Below are 22149 nucleotides of genomic sequence, written 5' to 3'. Positions count from 1 at the left end.
TGAACCAATGTTGAAGAGACATTGAATTGACGTTTGTGCCCAGTGGGATGTGTGTACATTGTATAATCAATTAGTGAGATTAGCCTGAAATATCACATTAATTTGTATCAACTGTATGAATAGCAGCAAAGTTGGTTCCTGATTCAGTCTTCAGTCATCTCTTTGTGACATTTGTTTAGATCAACAACATAAAAAGTAATGATATGTTGACAATAGAGCCTTCCACAATGCAGGGCATGGCTATGATGATGTTGGTGAAGAGCAACTGCAGAAACTGGTAGTCAACTGCAGTCAAAACTTCATGACCTTTGATCACAAGATTTGTGTTAAGTTCATGCAGTGGACATGTAGGCGCAAGTCGGACAATGCAACATACCTAAAAGTCGGTGACCAGACTTGACAAAAGTGATCGGCTCGAACGCGCCCAGTGTCACCCCAGTCTCTCTCTCTCTCTCTCTCTCTCTCTCCCTCTTTTTTTCTTCCAGCAGCAGGAAGGCGCAATCAGGTCGCATTCTACTCCTCTTCTCATCCTCGTGAAGAGAAGCTAGAACGAAGTGCTGCGCGTGTTTTCTAACCGCACCATGGTGGGAATGACGGAATTGGGGTGCCTTTTCGTCCCGGTGATGATGCTGGTGGGGTTCACCTTGCAAGCGGAAATTAACAACGGGAAAGAGGAGGAGAAAAAGGGGAATTTCATGGAAGACGAGCATTGGCTGTCCACCATTTCACAGTACAGCCGCAAGATCAAGCATTGGAATCGCTTCAGAGACGTAAGTCGCTGTTTTGGTTGATTGAGAGATCTGCCGTAATGCGGTAAGCTATATTGATAGGGAAACAGAAGCCAGCTGCACGATTCCGCTTGGCAAACGTCCTAATAACCGGATGCGTTTGCTAGGCTACTCCGATTTTATTTGTCAGATAATTAATATCAAGGGTTTGGTGTCATTGCTTAAGATACACATCTGAAGCGTTTGTGTAGCCAGATGTTATGGTGTTTTTTCATTGTAAACATTATCTTATGTTAAAAAAAAATAAAAAATGTTAGGCATAATCATTCAGATGGAGCCTAAGATGTTGACCTCAGATATACCCTAGAGGAGTGTAGCCTAGGGTACAGCCTCATTGTGGTCATGGTGCACTGATCTATTGCATTTTCTGGAGAACTGGAGAATGTAGGGTTGCCTATGCAGTCATATCATTATTGTACATCATTTGTAAACACTCAAAGGACCTCTGCAAGGTAACCTACATTTAATTACGTAACTGCCAGAATAAAGGAAACACCAACAGAAAGTGTCTTAAATAGGGCGTTGGGCCACCACGAGGCCCCGGAACTGCTTCAATGCGCCTTGGCATAGATTCTACAAGTGTCTGGAAATTGGGTGGATGCAGCACTATTCTATCACAATCATTTCTGTAATTTGGTGTTTTGTTGATGGTGGTGGAGAACGCTGTCTCAGGGACCGCTCCAGCATTTCCCATAAGTGTTCAGTTGGGCTGAGATCTGGTGACTGAGACAAACACACACCCTTTAAACCCCATATGCTTCTTTGAGACCCCTCTTTCAAAGTCATTTAGATGTCTTCCTCAAGCCATGGTAGCCCAAATAATGGCCAACTGGGCATGATGGGATGTTAATTGCTTAATTAACTCAGGAACTACACCTGTATGGAAGCACCTGCTTTCAATATACTTTGAATCCCTCATTTACTCAAGTGTTTCCTTCATTTTGGCAGTTACATGTACATACATGCAATGTATAATGTGTGATTTACACTACTACATAGGTACCTGCCATCTTCAAACCAATACAAGATTGAAAGCGTGTTTTGAAAGCATCATATCAGGATATTTTCTATCACCTAGCCTCACTGTCCATAGGCCTACCTATTGATACTTTACCATTCTTTGGCATATTATTGGCAGTAGTAATTATGCACATTGCAAATTTGCAATGATTTAGAATGACATTTGTTCCCCTTTAAAGATCCGTCCCCACATTCACCCCTTATACTTATTCCGTCATGCTTTTCACGGTATGCATTCTGGCCTGCTGTCCTACTGCTAATGACTCGGCCTAGTGTTTGCAAATAATCTGTTACAAACAGAATAGGCACAATGCAATTATAATACAAGTTCTGATCATTGATTGCTGAGGTAATGCAATTAGCTTTCAACTGAATCCAGCTGTGGCGAATGATTTTAGCCTAAAGGGCATGTAAATATTGCTTTGTTTACGAATATTGTGTGTGTGTGTGTGTGAAATCCTGCATCCAGTAGTGATTACCAAAGATCACAGCAGGGCATTTGCAGGTAATGGAATTTCGAGTCTCAGATTTCTCACTTACAATGTAACAAAAAACATTGATTTCAAAGTTAACAAACCATACACTAAGCACAAGGAACACTTTAAACAATGTACACAGAAAATTTTACAAAACACATTTTACTGGAAGAACAGTGCAGATGCAAAATTTGGTAACAGAATTTCTGTCAAATCTCCCTCAGTGTTTTATGACCACGTTTTCCAAAATTCTGAGTCGATATTTAACTGAGTTTTAAGATTCAAAGATGTCTGCAGAAAGAATGGGGTGTCAGCTATGACATGACACCTTGAGTTTGAAAACATCTCTTTTGGTATTGAACTACAGTAACTGAAGTGGATTTACACCCGGTAACGGAATTGCGGTACGGAATTTCTTCATGGGTCCCTGATCTGTACAACACAGAAATGCTTAATTATGGATGTGAGTGTCATTCTGTTCATGGTGATGTATCCTGAATAGGTACACAAAGGTAGAATTATGCAATATCCTCATTATTTTAATGAGCTCCACCACCAAATCAGACCAAATTTGGTTGGTCCGAATAGGACCAAATCTGAACCAATCATAGACATCTATGTTTCACAAGTTTGGACATCAACGTACAGCCCAGTACAGTACAATATGGCACAGAACAGTAGTGTTCAGTACAGTAGAGTATAGTTCAGTGCAGTAGATTTTATTGTACTCAAGTCTAGTGTGTGCTGAACTATTATCTACTCTATTCTACTGTACTGAACTATAATCTACTGTACTGAACTATAATCTACTCTATTCTAATGTACTGAACTATAATCTACTGTACTGAACTATAATCTACTGTACTGAACTATAATATACTGTGCTGAACTATAATCTACTCTATTCTACTGTACTGAACTATAATCTACTGTACTGAACTATAATCTACTCTATTCTACTGTACTGAACTATAATCTACTCTATTCTACTGTACTGAACTATAATCTACTGTACTGAACTATAATCTACTCTATTCTACTGTACTGAACTATAATCTACTGTACTGAACTATAATCTACTGTACTGAACTATAATATACTGTGCTGAACTATAATCTACTCTATTCTACTGTACTGAACTATAATCTACTGTACTGAACTATAATCTACTCTATTCTACTGTACTGAACTATAATCTACTCTATTCTACTGTACTGAACTATAATCTACTGTACTGAACTATAATCTACTCTACTCTACTGTACTGAACTATAATCTACAGTACTGAACTATAATCTACTCTATTCTACTGTACTGAACTATAATCTACTGTACTGAACTATAATCTACTCTATTCTACTGTACTGAACTATAATCTACTGTACTGAACTATAATCTACTGTACTGAACTATAATCTACTCTATTCTACTGTACTGAACTATAATCTACTCTATTCTACTGTACTGAACTATAATCTACTGTACTGAACTATAATCTACTCTATTCTAATGTACTGAACTATAATCTACTGTACTGAACTATAATCTACTGTACTGAACTATAATCTACTGTACTGAACTATAATCTACTCTATTCTACTGTATTGAACTATAATCTACTCTATTCTACTATACTGAATAAGAATCTACTCTGTGTAGCGTAATGCTTGTGCTTCTAGCTTTGACAGTGCAGTAATGTCTAACAAGTAATATCTAACAAATTACACAGCATATACCCAATACACACAGATCTAAGTAGGAATGAATATATACAATGGCCGAGTGATGTCGAGATCTATGATTGCTTCAGATTTGGTCCGGAACATGGACGTCTATGTTTGGGCCGAATGAAGGCCGGTCCAGACGTTTGTAGACATTGAAATCGTCCGGGTTAGGCCGGTAGGGATATCCTTATCTCATCCGCCACCAGCGACTCCTGTGTCGGGTCGGGCGCAGTGCACGCTAACCAAGGACGGTGTTTCCTCCGATACATTGGTGCGGCTGGCTTCCGGGTTGGATGCGCGCTGTGTTAAGAAGCAGTGCGGCTTGGTTGGGTTGTGTATCGGAGGACGCATGACTTTCAACCTTCGTCTCTCCCGAGCCCGTACAGGAGTTGTAGCGATGAGACAAGATAGTAACTACTAATAATTGGATACCACGAAATTGGGGAGAAAAAAGGGGGTAAAATAAAAAGAAATAAAAAAAACACAAATTATATTTTTGAGTGAGCACCTAACAAGAAGCCGTATGCAATGTTTTCTTGTAGCACACACGTGATGGTAGAGTTTGCAAAAGCAAATAATCATAATATCATTCTGCCAGGTAGGCATAGGCTACTTTGTAGTTATATTTAATTGAGAAGGTTTTTGGGAAAGCAGAAGATGTTTTATTAGTATCATCGCTAACGGCTACATGATGTGGTAGCTGCGTGCACCGCACATAGATGGGAAATTCTTGTTGCCTCTTCAGAAAGTTGCAGGAAATACCGAATCACTGATGCATTCTATTCATGTCTTATGATTAACTTGGGTAAATGAATACATGTTCAATACATTTAGTTGATTCCCTACCAAGTTTAAAGTTTTACTGTTGTTGAATTCCATTTTGTCTGACCTTTTATAGCGCCCTAAAACAGTCCAGCTGAACATAACAGTATGCCAGTGGAAGAGAGGACAGTAGCAGGTGACCCAACTGTGCTTTGTGACAACTATGATTTCCCATTGTAGTCAATTCAATTGCAGATATTCACTTACAGATTTTTCTGAAATTCTGTTACCTATTTGGTAACAGAATTAAATTTGAATCACTTATACACTTATTTGTTTATGAATTATTATCAGTAAAAACACTAGCTAATTGATAGGTCTACCTTTACTTGTTACTTCTGTGAACTTGTATTATTCTTCCTCCTCACAAGGGAACATATATAACATATATGCCGGGAGTCAGGAAACGGAAGCAGAAGATGATTTTAATAAAGAACCAAAGCAAGTGAACAAGCATGAGGCGCGTACATAACGTGAGAGAAAGCAATAACACCTGGTGACTGAAGACCACTGAGGGCTAAATAAAGGAGGAGTAATCAAGGAGAAATGATGAGCAGGTGTGCGCAATGTGGGTTGCCAGGACCGGTGGTTAGTAGACCAGCGACGTCGAGCGCCGGAGGGAGGGAGAAGGAGTAGGCGTGAACGCAGGGTTCTTTACTACAACGTTATTGTTTTGATATATTTCTAATCCCTTTTAAGACTTTATCTGGTAGATGTTCTCTAAGACCCCCTTTCCATTTGTTTAACAAGAAATTCCTTATTCCTTGTTTTTAGGATGGAAAATGGTTGAAAAATGTATATATGCTAAAAAAAAAATAGACTCTTAGCATTTATTTGAAATCCAAGTTGACCTGCTCCTATGCACTACACGTTGGTCCTTTTACATGGACATGACCAGCATTACTTGGATGAGAGGCCTGTTGTATTATGTTCCAACCTTATAGGCCTATTTCATGATTATATTCCTTGAGAATCCTGTTAAGAGGAGTTTTAGTTGATCCCATATCTAGATTGAGGGATCGTATGACTTCATTGGAGCATACAATACATGCTTTTTTCTGAGTTGATTATTGGATTGAAATGTTTGGAAATATTATAATAAATATCCTTATTTGTATGAAGGAAATAGCTGAGCCCCTCCATGTCCAAAATAATTCTGCCATACTGTGTCAATAGTGTCATATTGTAATCATTCTAAATAAAACCCTCTGCTAAATGACAAAAATGTCAACAAAATCTATTATCGCACAAAAATGACAAATCCCCACTTCCCAAGTATGTCTAACTAAGCTTCTATATCATTGTTATGCAAATTGGTAAACATTTTTTGATGTAATTATGAAATGTTCCCAACCCCAGTAAAGCAGGTAAATGTGTCTAAATGGTTGTACATCTTCCCTGCTGTTCCGGGTGCACACACACACGCATAGAGACGCGCACATAGAGACACACACACACGTATAGAGACACACACACGCATAGAGACACACACACGCATAGAGACGCGCACATAGAGACACACACACACGCATAGAGACACACACACGCGCATAGAGACACACACACGCGCATAGAGACACACACACGCGCATAGAGACACACACACGCGCATAGAGACACACACACGCGCATAGAGACACACACACGCGCATAGAGACACACACACGCGCATAGAGACACACACACGCGCATAGAGACACACACACGCGCATAGAGACACACACACGCGCATAGAGACACACACACGCGCATAGAGACACACACACGCGCATAGAGACACACACACACGCGCATAGAGACACACACACGCGCGCATAGAGACACACACACACGCGCATAGAGACACACACACACGCGCGCATAGAGACACACACACGCGCATAGAGACACACACACGCGCGCATAGAGACACACACACGCGCGCATAGAGACACACACACGCGCGCATAGAGACACACACACGCGCAAAGAGACACACACACGCGCAAAGAGACACACACACGCGCATAGAGACACACACACGCGCATAGAGACACACACACACGCGCATAGAGACACACACACGCGCATAGAGACACACACACGCGCATAGAGACACACACGCGCATAGAGACACACACGCGCATAGAGACACACACGCGCATAGACACACACGCGCATAGAGACACACACACACACGCAGAGACACACACACACGCAGAGACACACACACACGCAGAGACACACACACACACACGCAGAGACACACACACGCAGAGACACACGCAGAGACACACACACACACACGCAGAGACACACACACACACACACACACGCAGAGACACACACACACACACACACACACGCAGAGACACACACACACACACGCAGAGACACACACACACACACGCAGAGACACATACACACACACACACACACACACACATGCATAGACACACACACACACACACACACACACATGCATAGAGGCATACACACACATGCATAGAGGCATACACACACATGCATAGAGGCATACACACACATGCATAGAGGAATACACACATATGCATAGAGGCATAAACACACACACACACCAGAGTACTCTCCTGGCGAAGCAGGATTAAGTTTAGATATATGTCCTCTGGAACTGTATTGTAGAAATAATGAAATTGTGGGCATGAAGATTAAGTATGAATTACAGTGGGATTATTATGATGGGCCTGGATGGGTGCTGCTGTGTCTTTACACGGGCAGTGGCACACACACACACACCGATGGAATCTGAACACAACCCTGCACACATCACAACCATCCCCCACATGCTCCTTTTTTGTTGAAAATTGTAAAAAACTTTTCAGGGAAAAATGCTCAGCTCTTCTCAGTGGGTTTGCCGTCCAGTAGAGTTAAGATTTCTCTTTTCCTCAGTTTGAAATCAAACCCCATGTGAGGCACAAACAGAGACCACAGCTCTGCCTGCATGCCCTGAATGAAGGAGTTTATGTATTTTTCTCTCTGAAGACTTGGTGGATTACTGTGTATGATGTCAGAGGTGACATGGAAATCTTTGTGGTTACCATTCCCGGAGGGAGGTGTGGGTGTGTGTGTGTGACGGTTTGTTTGTGTTTGTGGGGGAATCTTGTGTGTGGTGTGTATATTTAAGGGGGGAAAAGTGCTGATATGTCTCTGGTGATGTTGACAGAAGAAACATCAGAGGCAGCGCATCACAGAACTCCCTGGGGATCGCCAATAGCAACCTCTTTGATGTCAGTGTGCAGCCGTAGCAACGGAGGTCCTCTGAAATGGGCCTGAAAGTAACTAGTTTCAGAGGGAAGTTGATGACTATTCCCCCACCACTCTCTGTAAGAGGGGGGGGGGGGGGGGGGTAGAGTTGTGAAGTGTATGGTGGAGTGGTAAAGTACATCCAGTTTGCAGCACGGACTTTGGGCCGAGGACATCTCCATAATCCAGGATGGGTAGTATTGTCATTTGGAACAGGATGTGTTTAGCAGAGTGTGTGAATGAGATTTGTTCCGGTAGGGAAAGCCTATTCTGGATTTGACCTTTGCTTGAAGACTTTTGATGTGTGTGTGGAATGATAGTGCCCTGTCCAACCAGATTCCCAGGGATTTGTATGAGCCCATCTAGTGAGTAGATGTCAAGGGGAGGATTGATGTGCGTTTTCTAAAATAATGGAAACACTTAAATGATTGATACAAAGTAGATTGAAAGCAGGTGCTTCCACACAGGTGTGGTTTCTGAGTTAATTAAGCAATTAACATCCCATTATTATTAGGGTCATGTATAAAAATGCTGGGCAGACCATTATTTTGGCTATTATTTTGGCTACCATGGCTATGCCCCCTTAGGATGACAACGCTCCCATTCACAGGGCACGAGTGGCCACTGAATGGTTTTATGAGCATGAAAATAATGTAAACCATATGCCGTCTCAGTCACCAGATCTCAATCTAATTGAGCAGTTATTGGAGATTTTGGCGCCTGTGACAGCGTTTTTCACCACCATTAACAAAGCACCAAATTATGGAATTTCTCGTGGAAGAATGGTGTCACATCCCTCTAATAGAGTTCCAGACACTTGTAGAATCTATGACAAGGCGCATTGAAGCTGTTCTGGCTCGTGGTGGCCCAATAGCCTATTAAAACGCTTCATGTTGGTGTTTCCGTTATTTTGGCAGTTACCTGTACGTTTAGTATCATTACAGGGAAAGATTATGGATTCATCAATACCTTCCTTATTATCCATATGGATAATGATACAGTATCATTTGAGAGTTATACACTCTCCTCAGTCCTCAAATGAAGCATTAGTCTGAATCTCCATGCAGCTGATGAGATAATCAGACTACTAATGATTTTACTCCTATGAACCCTGACCTGAGCTGCATGAAACATTGGTTCATTACATCAACCCCAATAACCAAATGGTCAGAGGACCCATAATCAGAGGATGTATGTGTGTTCAAAGAGGCTCCAGAGGAATGTGTATTCTCTGCTGCAATATATTGGTTTACTCCGAATATACAGTATTATACTTTAATCACTATTGTTGTTTCCCATGTATTTGAAGAGAAATAAAATACAAAAAATGCTAACAAAACCAGAAAATGAGTTCATTGGGTATTTTTCAGGATATAATTTGGTTAATCTATGAAGGGTCGCCCATGATGCTATCTAATAAGACAAATTAGTAAAATTGGCGTTGACTCACTATGTCCTTTTGAGGGGAAGAATGTTGAATTTTAATGCAACAATGGAAAAAACAATCATCAAAGAGGCAGAACGTGAAAAAACAAATATACACCCACTGTACATACCCACACAAACAAACATATTTATACATGAATATTCTATATTTATTCTTCTCCTCTTTCAAGTATAAGACCCACGGTACAGTATGCATTGGATAGAGTGTGGATGACGGCTGTTTTGTATTCGATAAAAATAGCCATCACCACTCCACACTTCAATCAATCCAATCCCCGTCATTGAAAAGACAAGGCGATTAGATGTAACAATTACCGTCAACAACTACATTTAATACATCCAATCCTTTAATCTGACAGACAGGTGCACTGGACAATTCTTCATTCCACTAATGCATCCAGTCTGGAAATCCCAAAACAAAGGAAAACACAATAATGATGATTGGCTGCTGGAGGAAGCCATTGTGGTTTAAAGGCCTTACAGTGTCACGAGTCCCATTGAGAAGACCACCCTTTGACTGAAACTGTTGGCACACAAGCCTTAAAATGTAATTTCATGTCTTGATTTGATGATGTGAGTGATTTATAATTTAAAGAACAACATTTCATCTCCCATCTCTAAATAGACTTAATTCATCCTTGAATATAATTCTTAACTTCTTCTTCTATACAGCAGTATCTCTATATTCCTGGTGTAGTGTCTTCTGTACCATAGTGTGATTCACAGTTGAGTCAATATGCTGTATCCCCTGGCCTCCTTTTCAAATGACCGTTATGATGATGAGAAAGTAAATTAGAACTCCATGTTCTATTTGAACTCTGTTAATGCAGATCAAACGGACACCGAAAGAGGCTGTTGATCCAGCAAATGTCTCCAACTCCCCTTTTCCACCCAGGTTTCACAGTCACACAAACTGGTTAATATGTTAAGATGTTTAATGCAACTCCAATACAGGGCTGATGAGCTATGACGGCTGATATTAGTCTATCAACCTGGATCAAACTCAGATAGGAACATCCGATGAGTCTGGCTGCATCTCAAATGGCACCCTGTTCCCTATTTAGTGCACTACTTTGGACCAGGGCCCATAGCTCTACATAGACAATAGGGTACTATTTGGGATGCTGCCTCTGTCATTGTGCAGCAGCTCACAGGTCAAGCCACCATCCTTGTAATAATAGGAAATTGGATGGCATGGTTGAAACTGCATGGTTAAACCTGCTTTGTTGAAATTGCAGTGGGTCTGCACATTATGCATAATTTATCTGATTTAGTCTCTGACTGAATACAATTTTATGCTCAACTAACTTCCCCCTATTAATGTCACATTGTGAAGTCACACTTTGGAATCAGTCTGATCAGCCTTGGAGACAGTGGCTGTGTCCCAAATGGCACCCTCCTCCCTACACAGTGCACTACTTCTGAGCAGAGTCCTATGGTGTTTTCTATATTTGATAATGAAACCCACCTGTAGGAGAGGATAACACTCATTATTGTTAGGAGAGTGTGTAGTGGCACGCACAGCTGACCTATCCTTAGGTCTCTCTCTCCAATTCAGCAGTAGCTCATTAGACCACAGTAGCGGTCCAGGGCTGTGTCACCAGGTCCCTGGTAGCTCATTAGACCCCAGTAGAGGTCCAGGGCTGTGTCACCAGGTCCCTGGTAGCTCATTAGACCACAGTAGTGGTCCAGGGCTGTGTCACCAGGTCCCTGGTAGCTCATTAGACCACAGTAGCGGTCCAGGGCTGTGTCACCAGGTCCCTGGTAGCTCATTAGACCATAGTAGCGGTCCAGGGCTGTGTCACCAGGTCCCTGGTAGCTCATTAGACCACAGTAGCGGTCCAGGGCTGTGTCACCAGGTCCCTGGTAGCTCATTAGACCACAGTAGCGGTCCAGGGCTGTGTCACCAAGTCCCTGGTAGCTCATTAGACCCCAGTAGCGGTCCAGGGCTGTGTCACCAGGTCCCTGGTAGCTCATTAGACCCCAGTAGAGGTCCAGGGCTGTGTCACCAGGTCCCTGGTAGCACATTAGACCACAGTAGCGGTCCAGGGCTGTGTCACCAGGTCCCTGGTAGCTCATTAGACCACAGTAGCGGTCCAGGGCTGTGTCACCAGGTCCCTGGTAGCTCATTAGACCCCAGTAGCGGTCCAGGGCTGTGTCACCAGGTCCCTGGTAGCTCATTAGACCCAGTAGCGGTCCAGGGCTGTGTCACCAGGTCCCTGGTAGCTCATTAGACCCCAGTAGCGGTCCAGGGCTGTGTCACCAGGTCCCTGGTAGCTCATTAGACCCAGTAGCGGTCCAGGGCTGTGTCACCAGGTCCCTGGTAGCTCATTAGACCCAGTAGCGGTCCAGGGCTGTGTCACCAGGTCCCTGGTAGCTCATTAGACCCCAGTAGCGGTCCAGGGCTGTGTCACCAGGTCCCTGGTAGCTCATTAGACCCCAGTAGAGGTCCAGGGCTGTGTCACCAGGTCCCTGGTAGCACATTAGACCACAGTAGAGGTCCAGGGCTGTGTCACCAGGTCCCTGGTAGCACATTAGACCACAGTAGCGGTCCAGGGCTGTGTCACCAGGTCCCTGGTAGCTCATTAGACCACAGTAGCGGTCCAGGGCTCTGTCACCAGGTCCCTGGTAGCTCATTAGACCACAGTAGCGGTCCAGGGCTGTGTCACCAGGTCCCTGCCTGCACCTGTTCTTCCTCTACTCCACTTCATTTTTAATGAACAGAAAACATTCTGTGCATTCACACAAACCTTGCCTCAGTACTACACACACACACACACACACATACACACACACACACACACACACACACACCACACACACACACACACACACACACAAACCTCCCCCAGTCGAAGCCAGGTTGATTAAAAATGCAGGATGGATGGGTAGGTGTGTTTGTGTTTGGTGGGGGGTGTTTGGGCGGTTTGGCTTACCGGAGCGAAGCTCATTATGAAGTTTCAGTGATTTGTGCTAGAATGTTGTAATTATGGTGTTGTGTTCAGTGTGTGTCTGTGTTTGCAAGCTTGATAATCAAATCAGTTGGATGCAGTTTTGTAGGTGCTTGTGAATCCTTAAAGCTATAAAGCAATGCAAGCAGTTGGCGTGGTGGCCAAAACAACATATAACCTGCTGCTTTGACCTGGGTTCTGAGACAATTATCTTGTTGTTAGTGGTTGCATGACACATGTAGTGTGCTCCCAAATGGCACCCTATTCCCAATCTAGTGCACTACTTTTCACTAGACCCCTAGTAGAGAATAGGATGCCATTTGAGTTGCAACCATTCACACTCTCGGACGAAACAAAACACACAAAACAAAGGTTATTTGATGAACGCCACTCTTCTTTTATTTTTTTATTTATTTTTTAATTTTACCGCTTTTTCTCCCCAATTTCGTGGTATCCAATTGTTGTAGTAGCTACTATCTTGTCTCATCGCTACAACTCCCGTACGGGCTCGGGAGAGACGAAGGTTGAAAGTCATGCGTCCTCCGAAACACAACCCAACCAGCCGCACTGCTTCTTAACACAGCGCGCATCCAACCCGGAAGCCAGCCGCACCAATGCGTCGGAGGAAACACCGTGCACCTGGCCACCTTGGTTAGCGCACACTGAGACAAGGACACCCCTACCGACCAAGCCCTCCCTAACCCGGGCGACGCTAGGCCAATTGTGCGTCGCCCCACGGACCTCCCGGTCGCGGCCGGTTACGACAGAGCCTGGGCGCGAACCCAGGGACTCTGATGGCACAGCTGGCGCTGCAGTACAGCGCCCTTAACCACTGCGCCACCCGGGAGGCTCTCTTCTTTGATTTTGATATAACAAACACCCGCCCCTTCAGTCCTCCGAACCACACTGTAGAGTGAAAACGGAACCCATGGGCCTTGTTGTGTTCTGCTGCACTACCCAAGTTTACCACTAGTGACATACATGCATTATAACATAGAGTGCATCTCCTTTTTTCCACATGTTGTTACGTTACAGCCTTATTCTAAAGTGGATCAAATTGTTTTTCCCCCTCATTAATCTACACACAAAAAAACATAATGACAAAGCAAAAACAGGTTTTTAGATACATTTTTGTGCAAATTTATAGAACTTAAATATTACATGTACATAAGTATTCAGACCCTTTACTCAGTACTTTGTTGAAACACATTTGGCAAAGATTACAGACTCAAATCTTCTTGGGTATGATGCTACAAGCTTGGCACACCTGTATTTGGGGAGTTTCTCTCATTCTTCTTTGTAGATCCTCTCAACCTCTGTCAGGTTGAATGGGGAGTGTTGCTGAATAGCTATTATCAAGTCTCTCCAGAGATGTTCAAGTCTGGGCTCTGGCTGGGCCTCTCAAGGACATTCAGAAACTTGTCCCGAAGCCACTCCTGCTTTGTATCGGCTGTGTGCTTACTGTCGCTGTTCTGTTGGAAGGGGAACCTTCATTCAGGCCAAAGAGTTCAGTCTTGGTTTCATCAGACCAGGGAATATTGTTTCTCATGGTCTGAGAGTCCTTTAGGTTCCTTTTGGCAAACTCAGCAGGCTGTCATGTGTCTTTTACTGAGGAGTGGCTTCCGTCTGGCTACTACCATAAAGGCCTGATTGGTGGAGTGCTGCATTGAGATGGTTGTCCTTCTGGAAGGTTCTCCCATCTCCACAGGTGAACTCTGGAGCCCTGTCAGAGTGAGCACCGTGTTCTTGGGGACCTTCAATGCTGCAGATATGTTTTGGTACCCTTCTCCAGATCTGTGCCTGGACACAATCCTGTCTCGGAGCACTAGGGACAATTCCTTCGACCTCATGGCTTAATTTTTGCTCTGACATGCACTGTCAACTGTGGAACCTTATATAGACAGGTGTGTGGCTTTCCAAATCATGCCCAATCAGTTGAATTTACCACAGCTGGACTCAATGGAAACAGGATGTACCTGAGCTCAATTTCGAGTCTCATAGTGAAGGATCTGAATACTTATGTAAATAAGTATTCTGTCATTTTATTTTGAATACATTTTCAAACATTTCTGAAAACCTTTTTTCGCTTTGTCATCATGGGGTATTGTGTATAGATTGATGAAGATGAACATTTATTTAATCAATTTTTTAAATTAATAATTAATAAAAAGTAACTTAAGACAATGTGGAAAAAGTCAAGGGGTCTGAATACTTTCCGAATGCACTGTACCTATTACATGTAGAACGGAGTAACTAGTGAGATGATGTAGTGATATGTAGAAGAAGAGTATGCATGTGCTGATTATGTATGCTAAGCGTGCTGAGTAAACTTCCCCTTAATTATACCCATCGTGTCCTCATGTTACTGATTCTACTACACAACACCTTGTTCAAATACTTAAGAAATGCATCCTTCCTTGAACTAAGCACAGATTTACAAGTGATTGATAGGTGAAAGCAAAGTTAACATCCTATTGCTTACATCAATCCAACTGAATCATAAATGTGATTACTTCAAGGAGGACAGGAAGGAATGATGCATTTTTAAAAAAATATTCAAACATCAAATCAAGCTTTATTTATACAGCACATTTCAGACATTTCAGACATGGAATGCAATGTGCTTTACAGGGAAAAACAAATAAAAAACAATGAAAATAAAAGCTGAAATATTTACTACACAACAAACATAAGATAAACTGAACAACTAAAAAGCACCCAGAGGAAAAGCAAAACTAAAAAAAGTGTGTTTTAAGATCTCATTTAAATATGCCCAGAACCCTCCTCCGGTTCTCTGGCAGGCTTTTCCAGAGACTGGGGGCATAATAACTAAAGGCTGCCTCTCCATGCGTCTTGGTCCAAGGCTTTGGAATAGTTAAAAGGCCAGTGCCAGAGGGACCTGTGTTTACAGGTCTTACCTGTGTTTTACAGGTCTTACCTGAGTTTACAAACTTACATAACTTAAAATCATGTCTGACATGTATTGGGGTGCACATTCGTGGATTGATTTAAAAACCACTAGAATAATCTTACAAGTAATTCTAAAACTCACAGGCAGCCAGTGCAGAGACCTTAAAACCGGTGTAATGTGTGCTCTCCGTCTGGTCTTGGTCAGTACCTGTGCTGCAGCATTTTGTATGTTTTTCAGTTGACCATTGTTTTTTTGGGGTAGACCAGACAGGAGAGCATTATAGTAGTCAAGCCTGCTTGTAATAAAAGCATGGATGAATCTCTCTATATCAGCCTGCGAGAGAAACGGCCACACATTGGCAATGTTCCTCAGGCGGTAAAAAGCTATTTTTGTCACATTACTAATGTGTGATTCAAAATTTTGTTCAGAATCTAAAATTGCACCTAGGTTTTTTTAACCGGTGCTTTATCTTTATTGACCATGAATTAAAACAGCGGCTAGATTCTCTCTCTGTGCTTTGGCTCCAACAATAAGTACCTCGGTCTTGTCTTGATTTAGCTGGAGGAAGTTGTGAGCCATCCAAATATTTAAGTCACTAATACAGTCTAACAATGTATCCATGGAGCTAAAATCCTCTGACACAGAAATGCATACTTGTTTATCGTCTGCGTAGCAGTGAAAATTAATGCTGTGCTTTCTGAAAATGCTGCCGCGAGGTAATATATATTACTGTAAACTGAACAGTACCGGACCCAAAAACGAACCTTGTGGAACACCACATTTAATATGTAAACTCAGCAAAAAAAAGAAGCATCCCTTTTTCAGGACCCTGTCTTTCAAAGATAATTCGTAAAATTCCAAATAACTTCACAGATCTTCATTGTAAAGGGTTTAAACACTGTTTTTCCCATGCTTGTTCAATGAACCATAAACAATTAATGAACATGCACCTGTGGAACGGTCGTTAAGACGCTAACCGCTAGGTAGGCAATTAAGGTCACAGTTATCAAAGCTTAGGACACTAAAGAGGCCTTTCTACTGACTCTGAAAAACACCAAAAGAAAGATGCCCAGGGTCCCTGCTCATCCGCGTGAACGTGCCTTTGGCATGTTGCAAGGAGGCATGAGGACTGCAGAGGTGGCCAGGGCAATACATTGCAATGTCCATACTGTGAGACGCCTAAGACAGCGATACAGGGAGACGGGATGGACAACTGATCATCCTCGCAGTGGCAGACCACGTGTAACAGCACCTGCACAGGATCGGTACATCTGAACATCACACCTGCGGAACAGGTACAGGATGGCAACAACAACTGCCTGAGTTACACCAGGAACGCACAATCCCTCCATCAGTGCTCAGACTGCCCCCAATAGGCTGAGAGAGGCTGGACTGAGGGCTTGTATTCCTGTTGTAAGGAAGGTCCTCAACAGACATCACTGGCAACAACGTTGCCTATGGGCACAAACCCACCGACGCTGGACCAGACAGGACTGGCAAAAAGTACTCTTCACTGACAATTCGCGGTTTTGTCTCACCAGGGGTGATGGTCGGATTCGCGTTCATCGTCGAAGGAATGAGCATTACACCGAGGCCTGTACTCTGGAGCGGGATCGATTTTTGAGGTGGAGGGTCCGTCATGGTCTGGGGCGGTGTGTCACAGCATCATTGGACTGAGCTTGTTGTCATTGCAGGCAATCTCAATGCTGTGCGTAACAGGGAAGACATCCTCCTCCCTCATGTGGTACCCTTCCTGCAGGCTCATCCTGACATGACCCCCCCCCCCCCAGCATGACAATGCCACCAGCCATACTGCTCGTTCTGTGCGTGATTTCCTGCAAGACAGGAATGTCAGTGTTCTGCCATGGCCAGCGAAGAGCCCGGATCTCAATCCCATTGCGCACGTCTGGGACTTGTTGGATCGGAAGATGAGGGCAAGGGCCATTCCTCATCCCAGCAAGAACTGGCAAATCTGGTGCTGTTCATGTAGAGGAGATGCACTGCAGTACTTAATGCAGCTGGTGGCCACACCGGATACTGACTGTTACTTTTGATTTAGTTACTTTTCAATTTCTGTTAGTCACATGTCTTTCGAACTTGTTCAGTTTGTCTCAGTTGTTGAATCTTGTTATGGTCATACAAATATTTACACATGTTAAGTTTGCTGAAAATAGATGCAGTTGACAGTGAGAGGACGTTTCTTTTTTTGCTGACTTTATTTTCTCTGAGTTATGTTCACCAACCGGTTAAATTTAGAACTGCACCGGAGATGCCAACCCACTTCTCCAGTCTGTCCAGAATGGCATCATGGTCAACAGTGTCGAATGCAGCTCTTGAATCTAAGAGTACAAGGACAGAGAGCTGTTTGGCATCTGTGTTGCCTCTAAAATCATTTCCCACTTTAAGGCTGTTTCTGTGCTGTGGTGGGCATGAGAACCAGATTGGAATATTCAGGAGATTACTGTTAGGGTCATGCCCAGGAATTATTATTGTAGCCTACTGTACCAGCCCTGGATATTGCCCTTGTTCGGACTGTCACAGAAAAGCTGTAGGCCAGGGGTGTCGAACTAATTTTTCCACGGGGGCCGCATTCAGTCTTCAATGAAGTCCGGAGGGCCGCACTGAATATGTGTTATATTTACTTGCCCTCAAAATTAGTCTATCAATCCAGCGGGCTGGATTGGGCCCCCTCCAGCGGCCCGGATTGGGCCCCCTCCAGCGGCCCGGATTGACATCCCTGCTCTAGGCATTCAGCTGTTTATTCAATTATCTTGACTATTATTTTATTTATAGGTTTATATTTTCAGATTAAGATGTTTAATGTACTGCTCTCATTTGGTTCATATGTACAGCTTTGTCAAGAGACATCATCTCACCGACATTCTTTTATTGTGCTGTTCTAGAGCTCTGATAAGCTTCCGGCCTTTTTCACATGCAGCAGACATTTGTCTGATCAAAGGCAGATTAGATGGAGTGTGAACATAGATCAGCGGGCAGGGCGTAGATGGAGTGCGCCTAGATCAGCTCCTAGACAGCGCTGTGGGGTGTCCTGGCCCAGCACCAGAGGTTGTGGGCTCTTGGGAAGTCGCCGTATATAGAGTGCACCTAGATCAGCACTGACAGCGAGAGTGGATGGGAGCACCATGCTACACTGTGGGGTGTCTTGGCCCAGCAGCAGAGAGATAGGTGGGATGTAATTAAGAGAGAGAAAAATATCCTTTCATCATCGTCCACTATGCACTCCCAGGATGCGTTCCAAATGATACCCTATTCCCTATATAGTGCACTACTTTGACCAGGGCCCATAGGGAAAGACACAATAATTATTGTGTTTTCCTAGAAAGACACAATCATTCTAAAAAAGTGGCATAGTCTGTCTCTGAAATGCCACTGAACTTGTGTTGTTTTGCCTTGAGCCACCTGGCCCTAGTCAAAAGTAATGCACTTCATAGGCTATAGTGTACCATTTGAGACATAGGCTGTGTTTCTGTGCAGGCTCTTGTGTTGTGTTGAATGTAGACCTTTCTGTTTCTCTTCCTCCCGTTGTACATGTATGTGCTGTGGAAGAGAACTGTGCTGTGTATGAAATATTTCAATGGTATTGAAATAATCCCAGTACTGAATATTTCACACTTGGATTAACCCAGAATTGTTGTTCTATTTGGCTTGAATCTCCATTTAGACCTCTCCCCACTATCTCTAGTGTAGCATTAATGCAGTGATGCGTCACACCTATGAAGTGTTGTCAGGACTGATTCTATCTGAATCGCATGTATCCCTTCAGTCTTTCCAGCAAGCCCAGTCCAGCAGTATGGACGATGGCCTGGCCAGACAAGACTGCCAGCAGCACCAAGTCACGAAAACTACAATCAATTACAGCTGGATACTGTAGAAGGCCCTGTGTGTGTCTGACAGCACCAGGGGACCGAGGGATAAAATCAGCGTTGTGGAGAACGTGAACGGAATCATACATTTAAAATGGAATTCAACAATATATATATATTTTTTTAACTAAGTAGAACATTTACCAAACGTATTGAATTGATTAGAAAATGCATTAATTTGCCCAAGATTTTCACAAGACATGAACAAAATGCATCAGTGATTCGTATTTTCCTTCAACTTTCTGAAGATGCAACGGCACAGGAATGCCCGTGTCTGTGTGCGAGCATTTGTCTACCACTTGGTGTAGCTGTTAGCGATGATGCTAATGTGTTGACAACCGTCTTCTGGTAGTGTCAGATGTGTGCGTACTGGTAGCGAAGTCAGGTGCAGGAGAGCAGAAATTTGTGAACAGGCGCACACTTTATTTAGGCAAAAGTGCAAAACACACAAAACAGTCACAAGAATTATGTTTAACAATAAGCATCTTCGTGAAAAATAACACGGAAAAAACAAGCCAGTCTGGGGCGTCAACAATACACACGTAACACAAACAATCTTACACAAAGACATGATGGGGAACAGAGGAATAAATACATGTAGATTGATTGGGGAATGAAAACCAGGTGTGCAGGGAACAAGACAAAACAAATGGATACATGAAAAATGGAGCGGCGATGGCTAGAAAGCCGGTGACGTTCGGGTGGTGTTCGGCGGTCGACAAGGAGAGGAACCGACTTCGGCGGAAGGTAGATGGAAAGTCTTTCCCAAAAGCCTTCTCAATTAAATGTTAACTGCAAAGTAGCCCATGCATGTTTTGCTCTAGGAAGCCGACAAGACTCACAAGTACTAGTTGAAAAAATATATGGAAGTATATACGGAGACTGTTTAGTGACAAAAATAAGGGGTTAAATATATATACAACAAAATGATTCCTGATATAGGACAGACACTTCAGAACAAACTTCCTTTAGATTTTTTTGGGGGGACTCTTTTTTTTCCATGTTGTGAATCTGTTATTCAATGCGTTTGTATGGGCTAATAGCAGATAGGACCCTAAAATATTCTGCAAGTTAAAAATAAATGCAAATGGGATACTTCAAGGAGTCTTAAATAGAAAAATGATCCTTAGAATGACCCTTCTTAAAACAATTCCATAGAGTTTAGTAGTAAACCCCCCTCCCTGCTTAGATAGGGCTTAGACTCTTATGGGTTAAAAAAAGTGTGATTTTTGAGAGCGAAAACCTGAAAAAATGGAAATAACAGAAACCTTGAAAAACTAAATAAAGAAGACTGAGTTTGGTGGAAAAATTAACAGAATCAGGCAAAAAAATCGAACAGATTTTATAGGGCACTAGATTAGTAACACAGCATGGGAGAAATGGAAACACTTAGAGGGTTTTAACATTTCAGTCACTTTCTGCTCTTTTCCCCCCTCATCCTGTAAAATCCAATACTGTTCAGAGCAATGAATTGGGCCTGTATTGTATCATCTAATGAGTCACCAAGTAGCCTAATGTGGATCCGCTGAATATAGTTCCAATGTTGCTTTTCTACTGGGAAAAGGCTATAGAAAATTGTGCTCCAGTGTCAAGCTTCCTAATCATAATCTTCACCACTCCCTTGACTTCATGCGAGAACATTGTGCTGGTAGTCAATTAACGTGAGATTTAAATAAACATGTACTTTCCTCTTTACCTCTTTTATGAAGACAAAAAAATATTGTCTCAGCAACAGCATTGGCAGTGGAAGCTGAAACACACACACGCACATGGTGTCAAGGTGTTGTCTTTGTAATGGACAGAGTGGAGAGTGGTCACCTCAGGGCACTTCCTGTGATGTCAACATGTTTACATTCCCTAACACTCTGTTCAGTTTGATCTGACAATCTATTGATCTCTCTCTCTCTCATGCTCTCTCCTTCTACCTCTCTCCCTCTTCTTATGTGCGTTCTGCTCTGTCCTCTCCCTCTCTCACTTGCTCTACCGCGCTTTCTCTCTCCTCCCACTTTCCCCCCGTCTCTTTGAGTCATACCCCCTCAGTGGTACTAAACACCTCTCACCTCCTCACCACTCTGACAGCTCTCAAATACCACTTCCTTCTGTAGCCTCTACCTCCCTACCCTCCCAGCCCTCTAAGCACTCCCAGGATCAGCAGCTTCTGAGCTGGATCCCCACACGAGCTCTGATCCTGTCTCCCTAAACCTCCCTACAGCCAGAGAAGAGAAGTGAGCTGCTGCTACTGCAGCGTGTGATCTACCTCCATTCCCTACACACTTCTAATCATGAAACCCCTGGCTGAAAGCGAGGAATACCCCTGTGTGCATACATATACATATAGACCAATTAGCACGCTCAAGTGATCTAATCTGTGCCTCGCAGCTCATTTAACGCAAGACACTGCACCATAACGCACTGCACCATAACACACTGCACCATAACACAACACACTGCACCATAACACAACACACTGCACCATAACACAACACACTGCGCCATAACACTGCGCCATAACACCACACACTGCTGCCATAACACAACATATTGCACCATAACACAACACACTGCTGCCATAACACAACACACTGCTGCCATAACACAACACACTGCTGCCATAACACAACACACTGCTGCCATAACACCACACACTTCGCCATAACACCACACACTGCTGCCATAACACTGCGCCATAACACAACACACTGCTGCCATAACACTGCGCCATAACACTGCGCCATAACACTGCGCCATAACACAACACACTGCTGCCATAACACTGCGCCATAACACTGCGCCATAATGCAAAGCACTGCCGCCATAACACTGCACCATAACACTGCTGCCATAACACAACACACTGCGCCATAAC

At 43.3% G+C, this 22149-nt stretch overlaps 1 protein-coding gene across 1 annotated transcript in view; it reads left to right on the top strand.

Moving 5' to 3' along the window:
* The first annotated feature begins 476 nt into the window (after positions 1-476).
* The window catches only part of LOC110530466 (SPARC (osteonectin), cwcv and kazal like domains proteoglycan 2), a 78557-nt gene continuing 56884 nt past the window's right edge, over positions 477-22149 (top strand). Inside the window, exon 1 of the mRNA XM_036986874.2 lies at positions 477-770. Coding sequence (XP_036842769.1) covers positions 582-770 — 189 coding nt within the window. The 5' untranslated portion in view covers positions 477-581. The remainder of the gene's footprint in view (positions 771-22149) is intronic.

The sequence above is a fragment of the Oncorhynchus mykiss genome, chromosome 1, assembly GCF_057628025.1.
Source record: "Oncorhynchus mykiss isolate SJ-2025 chromosome 1, ASM5762802v1, whole genome shotgun sequence".
Lineage (NCBI taxonomy): Eukaryota > Metazoa > Chordata > Actinopteri > Salmoniformes > Salmonidae > Oncorhynchus > Oncorhynchus mykiss.
Note: the sequence above shows the minus strand (reverse complement) of the source record. Positions and strands in the feature narration are given on the sequence as shown.